At 37.1% G+C, this 13,494-nt stretch overlaps 1 protein-coding gene across 6 annotated transcripts in view; it reads left to right on the top strand.

The window, feature by feature from the left end:
• MPDZ (multiple PDZ domain crumbs cell polarity complex component) overlaps nt 1–13,494 on the top strand; it is a 182,036-nt gene that overhangs the window by 80,985 nt on the left and 87,557 nt on the right. For all 6 annotated transcript variants that reach the window (XM_008057527.1, XM_008057532.2, XM_008057528.2 and 3 more), the window contains 5 exons: nt 5,088–5,197; nt 7,227–7,373; nt 8,229–8,393; nt 11,466–11,651; nt 12,845–13,054. In XM_008057527.1, the coding sequence (XP_008055718.1) occupies nt 5,088–5,197; nt 7,227–7,373; nt 8,229–8,393; nt 11,466–11,651; nt 12,845–13,054 (818 nt within the window). The remainder of the gene's footprint in view (nt 1–5,087; nt 5,198–7,226; nt 7,374–8,228; nt 8,394–11,465; nt 11,652–12,844; nt 13,055–13,494) is intronic.

Below are 13,494 nucleotides of genomic sequence, written 5' to 3'. Positions count from 1 at the left end.
CCACAGCTGACATCATACGTACCAGGGAAATATTGAAAGACTTTTCTCTAAGATGTGAAATAAGACAAGGGTGCCCACTTTCACCACTGTATTCATCATAGTACTGGAAGTCTTAGCCAGATCAATTAAACAGGAAAAAGAAAGAAAGGGCATCCAAATTGGAAAGGAAGAAGTCAAATTAGCCTTGTTCACAGAGGAAATGATCTTATACTTAGAAAACCTAAAGAGTCCTCCAAAAAAACTGTTAAAACTGATAAACAGATTTAGTAAAGTTCAGTAAAACAAAATCAGGAAATTTCCAATACAAAATCAACATGCAAAAATAAGTAGCATGTCTGTCCACCAACAGCAAACAACATGAAAAAGAAATCAAGAAAGGAATCCCATTTGCAATAGTTATAAGAAAAATAAATGCCTAGAAATAGATTTAACCAAATAAGTGAAAGATTTCTATCATGAAAATTATTAATACTGATGAGAGAAATTAAAGAAGACACAAAAATATGGAAAGATATCCAATGCTCATGAATTAGAAGGGTTAACATTGATAAACTGTCCCCACTACCTAACATGATCTATAGATTCAGTGCTATCCCTATCAATAAACAATGATGATTTTCACAGAAATAGAAAAAAAAAAAGGCCTAAAATTCACATGGAACCACAAATGACCCCAAATAGCCACAGTAATTCTGAGTAAAAAGAACAAAGCTGGAGATACCACACTACCAGACTTCAAAATATGCTACAAAACTATAGTAGTTAAAGCTATAGTAATTAAGCTATAGTAATTAAAACAGCATAGTACTTGCATAAGAATAGTCACAGAGACCAATGGAACAGCATGGAAGACCCAGAAATAAATCTATATGGTTATAGTTATCTCATTTTTTTTTTTTGAGTTGGAGTCTCACTCTGTTACCCATGCTGGAGTGCAGTGGCTCATGGCCACCCAGCATCGACCTGCTGGGCTCCAGCTATCCTTCCACCTTAGCCTTCAAAGTAGCCAGAACTATAGGCACCCGCTACCACACCCGGCTAATTTTTGACTTATTGTAGAGATGAGGTCTCGCCAAGTGGCCCGGGCTGTTCTTGAACCTGTGGGCTCAGGCAATCCACTCGCCTCGGCCTCCCAAAGTACTGGGATTACAAACTGAGCCACCAAGCCTGGCCTAGTTATCTCATTTATGATGAAGGCACTAGGAACATTAATTGGGGAAAGACAGCTTTTTAAATAAATGATGCTGGGAAAACTTTATACACTTTGTAAAGGTGCATATAGTCCCAGCTAATCAGGAGGTTGTGGGGTTAGGATCTCTTTAGTTCAGGAGTTTGAGATCAGCCTGAGCAACATAATGAGTTTTTGTATCAACAACAATAACAAACAAGCAAAAACCACAATAAATTAAAGACTTAAATGTAGAGACCTGAAATTATGAAACTACTAGAAGAAAACATCAGGAAAATGCTTTAGAATGGTGGTCTGGGCAAATATTTTTTGGATAATCCCTCAAAAGCACAGGCAACCAAAGCAAAAAAGGATAGATGGTATCACATCTAGCTAAAAAGCTGCTGCCAAGCAAGGCAACAATTAACAAAGTGCAGAGACAGCCCACAGAATGGAAGAAAATATTTGCAAGCTACCCATCTGATGAGGGATTTACAACGAGAGTATAAACGGATTTCAAACAACTCAGTAGGAAAATATCAAGTAGTCTGATTAAAAAATCTGCAAAAGATCTGAGTAGACATTTCTCAAAAGAAGACAGACACATGGCCAGCAGGCATATGCAAAACTGCTCAACTCCACTCATCCTCTGATAAATGAGAATCAAAACTACAATGAGATACTGTCTCATCCCAGTTAAAATGGCTTTTATCCAACAGTCAGGCCATAATGAATACTGGTGAGGATGTGGAGAAAGGAGAACCATCGTACACTGTTGGTGGGAATGTAGATTAGTATTGCCCCTATGTGTGGAGGTTTCTCAAAAAACTGAAAATAGAACTTTCATGTGTTCCAATAATCCCACTGCTGGTTTTAGATCCAGAAGAAAGGAAATCACTCTGTGTAGGAGATATCTGCACATCAGTGTTCACTGCAACCCTGGTCACAATAATTAAGGTATGGAAGCAGCCTAACTATCTAGGAACAGATGAAGAATGCATGGAGAAAATGTGGGATATATACCCCATGGAATATTATTGAGCCATGAAAAGAATGACTTTTGCTCTCATTTGCAGCTGCATGGATGGAATTGGAAGACACTGTGTTCAGCGAAACAAGCCAAGCATAGAAAGACAAATATCATGTATTCTCACTTACATGTGGGAGCTAAAAATGTCACTTTCTGGAGGTAGAGAATAGAATGATGGTTACCAGAGGCTTGGAAGCATCTGGGGGTGAAGGTGAGGGGATGAAGAGATGTTGATTAGCAGATACAAATATACAGTTGCATAGAAAGAATAACTTTTAGTGTCTAGTTGCACAGGAGGGATGGCAGTAGTTAACCATTTATTTTACATTTCAAAATAGCAACAAGACATTTGGATTGTTCCCAACACAAATAAATGAGACATGTTGGTAGTGACAGTTATCTTAATTACCCTGATTTGATCATTTTATATTATATACCTGTATCAAAATATCATATATGCCCCATAAATATGTATTATTGCTATGTATTAATTAAAAGTTTACAAAAGAAAATGTATAGTATCTTATTAATTATAGTCACTTGATGGTGCTCATGCCTGCAAGCCCAGCTACTATGGAGACAGGAGGATCCCTTGAGGCCAGGAGTTCAAGATCAGACTGGTGTTTAGGAATAAAAAAAAATTGAAATAGAAAACACTAGAATTTATTTCTCTTACCTAGCTGTACTTTTCTGTTAGCCTCTGGGCTGAATTTAATTTTGAAGGGATAACACTTTAGTCTTCAAATTAGACAAAAAATGATAAGTTTTTGCTTATAGTAACTTAAAGGAGAAAACAGAATAATTTTTTTTAACTGAAGGCATAATAAATATACAAAGTATGCCTGGAATGAAAGCTCCTGAATTCCCAAGAAAGAGGAAGCAGCTATTGTAAAATCTGAATGTTTCAAGTCTTTAAATTTAAAATGTGAATGCTAATACTACCTAATAGAGACTTTAAAAAGACAAGTCTTACAAGTAAGAACTGTGATGAATATAGAAATATTAGCCATATAGACTGTGTTGAAAATTGTCTGCTCTGATATGCGTACATGTTGTTTTGGTTACTATAACCTTGTACTATAATTTTTATGTGGATATGTGATGCCTCCAGCACTGTTCTTTCTGCTGAGTATTATTTTAGCTATTTGAGCTCTTCTTTGGTTCCATAAAAATTTGGGGATTGTTTTTTCTAATTCTGTGAAATATGACATTGGTAGTTTCATAGCGATTGCTTGAATCTGTTGATTACTTTAGGTAAATTTTTTTTTAACTACATTGATTCTTTCACTTCATAAAAATGGGAGGGTTTTTTAAAAATTTGTTTGTGTCCACTACAATTTCTTTAATCAGTGTTTTGTAGTTTTCTCGTAGAGATAATTCTCATTCTTGGTTAAATATTTTCCTACATATTTAAAAAAAATTTTGGCCACTATTGTAAATGGTGTAGAGTTTTTAATTTGATTCTCAGCTTGGTCTGTATTAGTGTAGAGCAGTGAGATTTGTGCATGTTGTTTTTGTAACCAGAGGCTTTACTGAATTCACTTCTCAAGTCTAGGACTCTTTTGAAATGATCTTTAGAGTTTCTGGGTATAAGGTTATATCATCAGCAAACAGATAGTTGGGTTTCTTGAGATAGTGATATTGGTGATCTTGACCCTGTGAAGGCCTAGGCTCATGTGTGTGTTTGTATCTTAATTTTAAGCAAAAAGTTTAAAAGGTTAAAAAAAAATAAAAATAGAGAAAAGCTTATAGAATAAGAATATAAGAAAATATAAGAATATAAGAAAATGCTTTTGTACAGCCGTACAATGTGTGTGTGGTTTAATCTAACTACTTTTATAAGAGTTAAAAAGTTAAAAATTACAGGTAAAACTTAACAGTAAACTAAGGTTTATTTATTATTTAAAAAGAGAAATGTTTGAATATTACTTTAAAATTCTTTTCAACCAATTTCTTGTTTTGGCTAAGTAGTTTAAATTCAGTATTGTTTGTATAATTTGTTTAGTGGTTTTCTTTCCTTTTTTAAATTTCTCCTTTTGCCAATTAGTAGAATTCCAATTATAGGTTTTTATTTTAATGTCCAGTCTCAGTGTTTTTATTCTTATTACTTATATTTTCTCACTGTATGTGGAGTTGTACATATTATTTGCTGATTTTTTTGGTTTGATTTTGCTAAATAATAGAGTCTTTTTTACCCTGAAGAACTAAATGTAAGTGAAAAAGATCAACTAACACAGAAGATGGCATGACTTTTTAGTAGAGTCACCAAAGGACTGCTAAGTGAATTCTGGAGGAATTCCGAATCCTCATTCCCATAAATAAAAGTTAGCTAATATGTAGATACTTTGGAAGTGTAGTTAGGTTTAAAAGACATCTGTTATACGAGAATAATGTTGAATATGTAAATAACAGGGTTCTAAATTAAATGATTAAAATAATTATAGAAATAAGAGTAGCTCTTGTGTTCAGTGAAGAGCCTGACTTGATACAGCAGACAGGTTCTGATCAGTGTCCCTGGTAGAAAATGTTAAGATATTGAAATTTTGTTGGGCATGGTGGCTCACTCCTGGTAATCCCAGCACTTTGGGAGGCAGAGGTGAGAGGATTGCCTGAGTCCAAGGGTTTGAGACCAGTCTGGGCAACTTGGCAAGACCTCGTCTCTACAATAATAATTTTAAAAAAAATTAGCTGGGTGTGTGCCTGTGGTTCCAGCTACTTGGAAGGCTGAGGCAAAAGGATCACCTGAGGCCAGTAGGTCAAGGCTGTGGTGACTGTGAGCATGCCACTGCACTCCAGCCTGGATGATGGAGTGAAACTCCTAATTAAAAAAAAAAAGGATATCGAGATTTTTGTAGTTTGTTACCAACTTAATAGCCTTGACTATTTCAGGGTATTCATTATTGTCTGCTGAGATAGAAGAAATGGAAGATGCACAACAGGAAGAAGCGACCTTGCTAACAAAGTGGCAAAGGATTATGGGAATTAACTATGAAATAGTGGTAAGTTAGCTGACCTTCTGTAATATCCTAACTTGTAACTGTATTTGAGCAGGAAGTTCATGACAGTAATAAGGTGACTATCAGAGTCCCAGAGAAGTATCAAACATCCAGGGCTTTTTTAGAAGACCTACATGTGGTAATGCAGGTATTAAAAAAATTCAGGTTGGAGAAAGTTGTATAGTAACCAAAGAACTGAAATAAATGGGATGTAAGTTTTAGAACTCATATTTCAGTAATATTTTAATATTTCTGGTGATAGTATGAATATTATAGACACAAGAAAGGATTCTTCTGATTCTTAAACCTGAGATTTATAGAAAGAATCACAGAGTTTACTTAAAAATAAAACGAACATTATTTTATGATCTATGAACAGAATTGTATAAGGACTCTCTCCCATTCCTTTTCTGTATTTACCTTCTTTAAGAAGTTGATTCATATCACTTATGATGTGATGAATGTTTTATGTTTATTAACAGTTTGTTTGCCTAGCATAGACATAGTAATCTGCTGCCCTAAAAAGAGATCTAACAAAATTGGCATAAATTATCAATCTTAAGATACACAACAGCAAATTTTAGGGATTTCAAAGAAAAGACCAAATGTTATGTTAGGTAGAATTTTTCTTATTGCTTATAATATGCATATACCTCTGAATTAGAAGAGAGAAAACACAACAGAGAATGACATATTATTTTAATAACTAGCACACACTGAACACTTTTTGCCAAGCAGTGTTCCTAGTGTTTCCTTTAATCCCCATGAACGTCACCTCTTATTTTTAACATTCAAGGTGATTACGTATCAAATATGAATTGAGTAATACAGCTATTATTAACTTTTTAAATTGAGTCAAGGAAAAATACAATCAGGTCCAGTTTAACAGTGGTTAATTTAACATGAAAATTCGAGAATTCCTTTTATTAGGGGCTAGGATTATTGTAGCTGCCGTTAGTAACTGAGACCATAGTTCTTCAGGTAATAACTGAATAAGAAGGAAGACTTTTTGATGAGCCATTGTGTCACAAATCAGGCTTGAGACGGAACTGTGAACTGCCCTTGCTGCACATGCTTTCTTGGTGGCATTCCCAGTAATCTGTCAAGGGCACAAGTGTGCGATGAGTGAGCAAGAACAAAGCTATTTATGGACCCAGGGCAGGCAGAGGTAAAGAAGATATAGATCGGACTGCAGTTGTTTACTGGGTAGTCATATAGCGTAAGTGAGAGCATAGAAGGAAGGAGTGGTGTAACAGACGGACAATTGATGGACATTTTCAGGTGGGACCTGGAGGGCTTCTCAGAGGAAATGATATGTAAATCAAGTTTTCAGGGGTGAGAAGAATTTCATCTAGTATTAGATTTCAAAGTCATGTGATGTCATTTCTGATACTGGCCTTCACATATTATTAAGATTTGAAAGAGCTCTTTTTTAATGAAACATTTTCAGTCCTTTTCTTGCTCAGTTTTCTTAACTAACTTGAAATAAAAAGATAAAGCAGATCATCTTTAGCATATCTTCTGATTTTAATATTACAATTATTGGGTTCTTTATGAAAATGGGTAATTATTTCCTAACATTCTGCGTTATTTAGTCTGTAGCATTAGGACGCTGGATGTTCATTCTCATGTTAAGCTTTGATTTATCATTTAAGTACCACTGTCCCTTGATATAGCTTAAGATCAGGAGTGTGGTTCTAGGTTCAGACTGCTTAGGTTCAAAGCCCTTTTCTGGCCGTGTAAATCTGGTAAAGGTAACCTCTCTGAAGCTCATTTTCCTAACTAGGAAACAAGGAGAAAAATTGTACTAAATTATGAGAAGCAAATTAGATCCACGTAATGGATGCTTCCTTTGGTGTGTGTTAGTTCATGAAGATGAAAGATACCAGTAGCTATTCAAAGACAAAGCTTTGCGGTTTTACAATATGGTTTTTTAAGCTTTGTGAGAAAATTGACCATTTCGGAATGAACAGAAAATGTGTGCATGAGTAGAAATTAAAGGAAAGAATTGTGATGATTTTTATCTTTTCAGGTAGCCCACGTGAGCAAGTTTAGTGAGAACAGTGGGCTTGGAATAAGTTTGGAAGCAACAGTGGGACATCATTTTATCCGATCTGTTCTACCAGAAGGTCCTGTTGGACACAGCGGGAAGCTTTTCAGTGGAGATGAGCTCTTGGAAGTAAGGAACTGTGTTGCTCTTTCTCCTCCTTAAATAAGACTCTGAAAGGCCTCAGGAGGCTTAATATGGTGATAAATAAGTTCTTGTTTTAAATTCCCCCTCCCAAGGGTACTTGAGAGAGATCAACAAATAAAAACCACCCATTGCAGAAATTCCACATCTGTATGTACATTGAGCTTCAGACCTAATTCCATGTAGATTTATTTTTAAGGTCCAGAGAACTATAAAAACATTCTTTGAAAATGTTTAAACATGTATTTAATTTTTAGAGTAGGTAATACATTCCCATGTTTCAAAATCCCAGAGAACATCAACAATGGAAAAAGTCTCCTTCTTGTCCCCATTCACCCAGTTCTCATCAACCTTCATGAGGTAACTACTGGTGTATTTGTTTCTGTGCAGGCTCCCAGTATTTTTAATGAATAAATACAAAATTTTGATTATTTTCTCCCACTTTTTAAAACATACTAACATATAATATGTGCCGTATTCATGTTTTAATGTAATAATTATATTAAAATGTCAATTTTAAAAATAGCTTTATCCTTTTCCCCTTCATCCTTTTGGAATATCTTCATTACCTCTCATTTTACAAACTTCTACACTGGCAGATCACACATGGATGGAAGCCAGTAGTTGTTCTGTCTGTGCTATAGAAGTTCCAGTTATAACAAAATTCTGCACTTGCACGTCAATAGTTTTGAATGGCATTGCCACAGATCTAACTATAGTTCTGAGTACAAGAAAACTTGGGTCATCACCAGAGTAAAATTAGATTTATTTAATGAAAAATTGTGCTAAAGGTTATTCATAGGATGAAACATTGTTTCTTGGACAATGTGTCTTTTTCTTTAGGTAAATGGTATCACTTTGCTTGGGGAAAATCACCAGGATGTGGTGACTATCTTAAAAGAACTGCCCATAGAAGTGACCATGGTGTGCTCTCGCCGAACTGTGCCACCCGCCACCCAGTCAGAATTGGATAGCCTGGACGTATGCGACATTGAACTCACAGAGAAGGTATCGGATTTGCAAACATGAGGCTAATCTGCATCTATAATGGAAAGGCTAAATGACTTTTAAAATTTGTGAAGCCTTTTTAAGAATTTGGTGTTGGAATTCCTTGCATAGCCCATGGCTTATTGGTTAGATCTTAAAGTTTGACCTAAGTTTGAATCAGACTTGACTTAGCTATGCAGAGCTGGGCAAATTCATTTTTCTAAGCCTGTTTTCTCCTCTGTGAAATGCTAGTCACGATGTCTGTCTCAGAAAGTTGCTCTGAAGGTTAAATAAGGTGATATTGTGCTGATATTATTGCATACTCTATACTTGTGTGATTGACTTGCAGTATTCCTATGAAATAGATGCTCCTGTTGTCTTTATTTGCTGAAGAAGTAACTGAATTATATAAATAGTGTGTGCATATGTGGTAAAAGATACTTTTTTTTTTTTTTTTTTGAGTTGGAGTCTCACTCTGTCGCCCAGACCGGAGTGCAGTGGCCACACCCGGCCACCGCTGCCTCGACCTGCTGGGCTCCGGCAATCCTTCTGCCTCCGCCTTCCGAGTAGCTGGAGTTACAGGCGCGCGCTACCACGCCCGGCTGATTTTTTAATTTATTGTAGAGATGAGGTCTCGCTGCCTAGGCGGGTCTCGAACCTGCTGGCTCAGGCAATCCATTCACCTCAGCCTCCCAAAGACACGGGATTACAGGCTGAGCCACCGAGCCGGGCTAAAAGATACTTTTTTATAGCCCACCCAGGTCTGTACCTGACACACAGTTACTGCTTACTGAGTGACTAAGATACAGATGGACACAGCATTTCTGTGTGTTTAGGTCTTACTTGTTTACACACTAGACTTTTAAAATATGAGAAATTTGAGCTCATAATACTACATGTCAGATGATTCTCTGTGACATCCATAAACTCCCATTTTCTTGCTTATTTATTATTTTCCATTCAGATAATAATGTCAAGAATTGGAGCTAATTGGCTTTTCTGAGGATACACAATAGATATCTAAAGTTAAGATTTACACTTTGCATAATTTGTAGCCTAGTCAAATTTAATTTAAGGTATATTGAGAAATAATGTTAGGCTCGATTTATATTACACTGAAGTAATCAGTACAATGAAATAATTTTGAGAACTTAGAAGAGTAAAGTGCATAGTTTAATATTCAGGTGGGTGATTGAAATAGGACAGAATAAGAAACTTAATTCCCAACTGTGTAGCATTCAGTAGCTAGCACCTTGTATATCCCTACATATTTTTATTTGATATAATGGGATTATTACAATACAGAGATGAATATACTTTGCATCCTTTGATTAAAAGCAATCAGTATGCAAACTAGGATTTCATCCTCACAAACGTATCTTTCTTTAAGTTGATATGTTGATACAGATGAACAAAGTTGAATTAATCTATAGTCACTTGATTTTTACTGAGCAGCTGGCATTTTGAATCCCTGTTTCTGTGTCAGATCCTTTATAAACGTTACCACATTTAATTTGCAAAAATTCTATGAGTTGGATAACTATGGAGCTCAGGTTAAGTATATTGTTCTGTGTAACTCACATTTGAAGTCACAGAAAGAAACTTCCAGCTAGGGCAAATCTGATTTCAAATCTTATATTTTGCCATTTATTATGTTAACTTATTAATGAAATAATCATACGCACAAGCCACACGTGGCATTTTAGAACCCTTATTTACATAGAGCACAGGACTTTTCTCCATATCCATTTTATCTTCTTATTTATCATGAGAATTCTTTTTTATTTAATATCAAAACAGCTTTACATTTTTTCCCTAATTATAGAGGTGATTCAGACACTGGTGAAATAAGTGACAATCACCCACAATCATGATGCTACAATGTAACCATTGTATATTTTATTTTTATTTTATTTTATTTTTGAGTCAGAGTTTCACTCTGTCACCCAGGCTGGAGTGCAGTGGCACCATCACAGCTCATCACAACCTTGACCTCCTGGGCTCAGGCTGTCCTTCTGCTTCAGCCTCCCAAGTAGCTGGAATTACAAGCGTGCATCACCATGTCCGGCTAATTTTTTTTTTTTTTTTTTTTTTAGAGACGAGGTGTCAGTATGTTGCCCAGGCTGGTGTTGAATTCCTAGGCTCAAGCAATCCTCCTACCTTGGCCTCCCAAAGTGCTGGAATTACAGTTGTAAGGCACTGGACCCAGTCTATTATATATTTTTAGAGTAGAGCTTTGAATCACATATTTTTAATGTTTGTTGCAAAAAGATATTTCTTCCTCTTTTTTTTTTTGTTTTGAGTCAGAGTCTCACTCTGTCGCCCAGACTGGAGTGCAGTGGCCGCTCCCGGCCACCGCAGCCTCGACCTGCTGGGCTCCGGCGATCCTTCCGCCTCAGCCTTCCGAGTAGCCGGAATTACAGGCATGCGCTACCACGCCCGGCTGATTTTTTGATTTATTGTAGAGATGAGGTCTCACCAAGTTGCCCAGACAGGTCTCGAACTTGTGGGCTCAGGCAGTCCACTCACCTCAGCCTCCCAAAGGCGCAGGATTACAGGCTGAGCCACTGAGCCCGGCTGATAGTTCTTCCTCTTTCACAACTTTTAATAATTATTACTTGAATTCCTAAAAGCTTCATGATAAACTGTTGCTGTTCTCATTTAAGAATGTTTTGGGCTGGGCGCAGTGGCTCAACGCTTATAATCCCTGTGCTTTGGGAGGCAGAGGTGAAAGGGATTGCCTGAGCCCACGAGTTCAAGACCAGCCTGGGCAACATGGTGAGACTTCATCTCTATAATAAATCAGTCAAAAAATGAGCTGGGCATGGTAGCACACACCTGTAGTTCCAGCTACTTGGAAGGCTGAGGTGGAAGTATTGCCTGAGCCCAGGAGGTCGAGGCTGCAGTGGCTGTGAGCATGCCACAGCCCTCCAGCCTGGGCAAGAGAGTGACACTCTGACTCCAAAAAAAAAAAAAAAAAGGAATGTTTTGTTCTGGACAGATGTTGGGAATCTCTCTTTTCCTTGTAGTGTTGATGTGTGTATGTGCTAATCTAATGCTTTTGAAACAAGAGCTGTCTTATCTGTTCTCCAGCCTCATGTAGATCTAGGTGAGTTCATCGGATCCTCAGAGACAGAAGATCCCGTGCTGGCAATGATGGATATGGGTCAGAACACGGATGAGGTTCAAGCGCCTTTGGCCATGTGGGAGGTTGGCATTCAGTCCATTGAGCTGGAGAAGGGAAGCAAAGGACTTGGTTTTAGCATTTTAGATTATCAGGTAAATATATCCCACTTTTTTTTTTTTTTTTTTAGTGAGAAAGCAGGATTTATTGAGAGGACAGAAAAACTCCCGCAGCAGGAGGGGACCCGGGGGGGGTTGCCTTGTATCCTACTTTCAACACATTTTCTTTTAAAAAAGGTAAAAGATGCCATATACTAAAGGTATATTGTTGATAGCAGAGAAAAAGCAAATGGTCGTGCAGTACAGTACAGTCATCAAAGATATTTTCTTTTTCCTAGTCAGTCTTTCAAAATAATTTATACGATTCATTCACTATCATAAGGTCTTGCTTAGCATTGACTTCACTGAGCTGTTTTATATTTCAGCTCTTGAGAATTTGAGGAACATGCAAAATACCTCTTAGAAATATCATAGAAATATAGTGCATTTTTGTTATTTGAGGAGTGTTTACATTATTTTTATTTCCAGGCTCTTATTTGTTGGCTTGTATTTTAATGGTAAGTCATAAAGAATTAGATATTTCTTTTGTCTTGTGTGAATTTATCATTGGGTATATTATCAATTCTGATATCCTAATTATTTGGCTGAATTTATGAGTATGCTTACACTGGTCAAGTGTGGCCTGTGTCCTCACTCCACTGTATTCCATTCTGAGTAAATGAGAACATGCTAACACCTGTCTAAAGAGCATTAACAATGGGCCAACACCCCCTTAGAGGGCTTCCAGACGTCAGTGTGTTCATAGGGCCTGATTCTAAAGGCTTGCCCTATATTAAAGTTGCTGTGTATCTGAAAACACGCTATCATCACAGACTGTATAGTGCACTCACATGCAGTGTCGAGTTGATGTTTCACACGGTGACATCCTATTTAACAGATGCTGTTGTTAATAATTAAGACACCTGACATCTGGCCTCGAATGACAGTTATAAAATTTGACAACCTGTCAAAAATTAAAAATATGATTTTAAAGTTATCCATACAATTAAAGAGGTTTACTCAGGAGCATGAGCAAGGGAATTGTTTTACAAACTCCTTTTAGTCTGTCTAAAAGGGAGACCAACTTTGCCTGGATAATCCAATAGAGATTTTGTATTTTTTTTTTTGCATTAGTTTTTAAGAAGCTTGAAACAATTACTCATCTCTTCTACTCCAGAGTGGACAACCTGTCAAAGAATTTTTTGTTGTAAAAAATGAGCTGACTTTATTGCTCGTTTCCCTTCTGTCAGGATCCAGTTGATCCAGCAAGCACGGTGATTGTCATTCGTTCCTTGGTGCCTGGTGGCATTGCTGAAAAGGATGGGCGGCTTCTTCCTGGAGATCGACTGGTGTTTGTCAACGACGTTAACTTGGAGAACAGCAGTCTTGAGGAAGCCGTGGAAGCACTGAAAGGAGCTCCCGCAGGCACCGTGAGAATAGGCGTCGCCAAGCCTTTGCCTGTAAGGACTGGGACCTGATTGCTTCTTTTTATGTGTATGAAGAAAATGGCTCATAGGCTAACTTTTAGCTTCAGATGTTCTCATGATTGAATTATGAACTTGGAAAGCCAAATTATGAATTGAATTATGAATTTGGAAAGCCAACACGATGATTGGCTTTATGTGTAGAAAGATTTACATTTGAGTAATGTTTTAAATGAATAAAGAGAAAAAAAACACCCAGGAAATTCAGAAGTAACTCACTGGGTGGCTCATTTTTGACCTTTTTTATTCAATAATAAGGTCATGATAATTTCAGCCTCGACCTGCTGGGCTCCGGCGATCCTTCTGCCTCAGCCTTCCAAGTAGCTGGAACTACAGGTGCATGCTACCACGCCCGGCTAATTTTTTGATTTATTGTAGAGATGAGGTCTCGCCAAGTTACCCAGGCGGATCCCGAG

Source organism: Carlito syrichta, unplaced genomic scaffold, assembly GCF_000164805.1.
Source record: "Carlito syrichta isolate Samal-C Ts95f unplaced genomic scaffold, Tarsius_syrichta-2.0.1 Scaffold303045, whole genome shotgun sequence".
Lineage (NCBI taxonomy): Eukaryota > Metazoa > Chordata > Mammalia > Primates > Tarsiidae > Carlito > Carlito syrichta.
The sequence above is the reverse complement of the archived record's forward strand: the minus strand, read 5'-3'. Positions and strand labels throughout refer to the sequence as shown.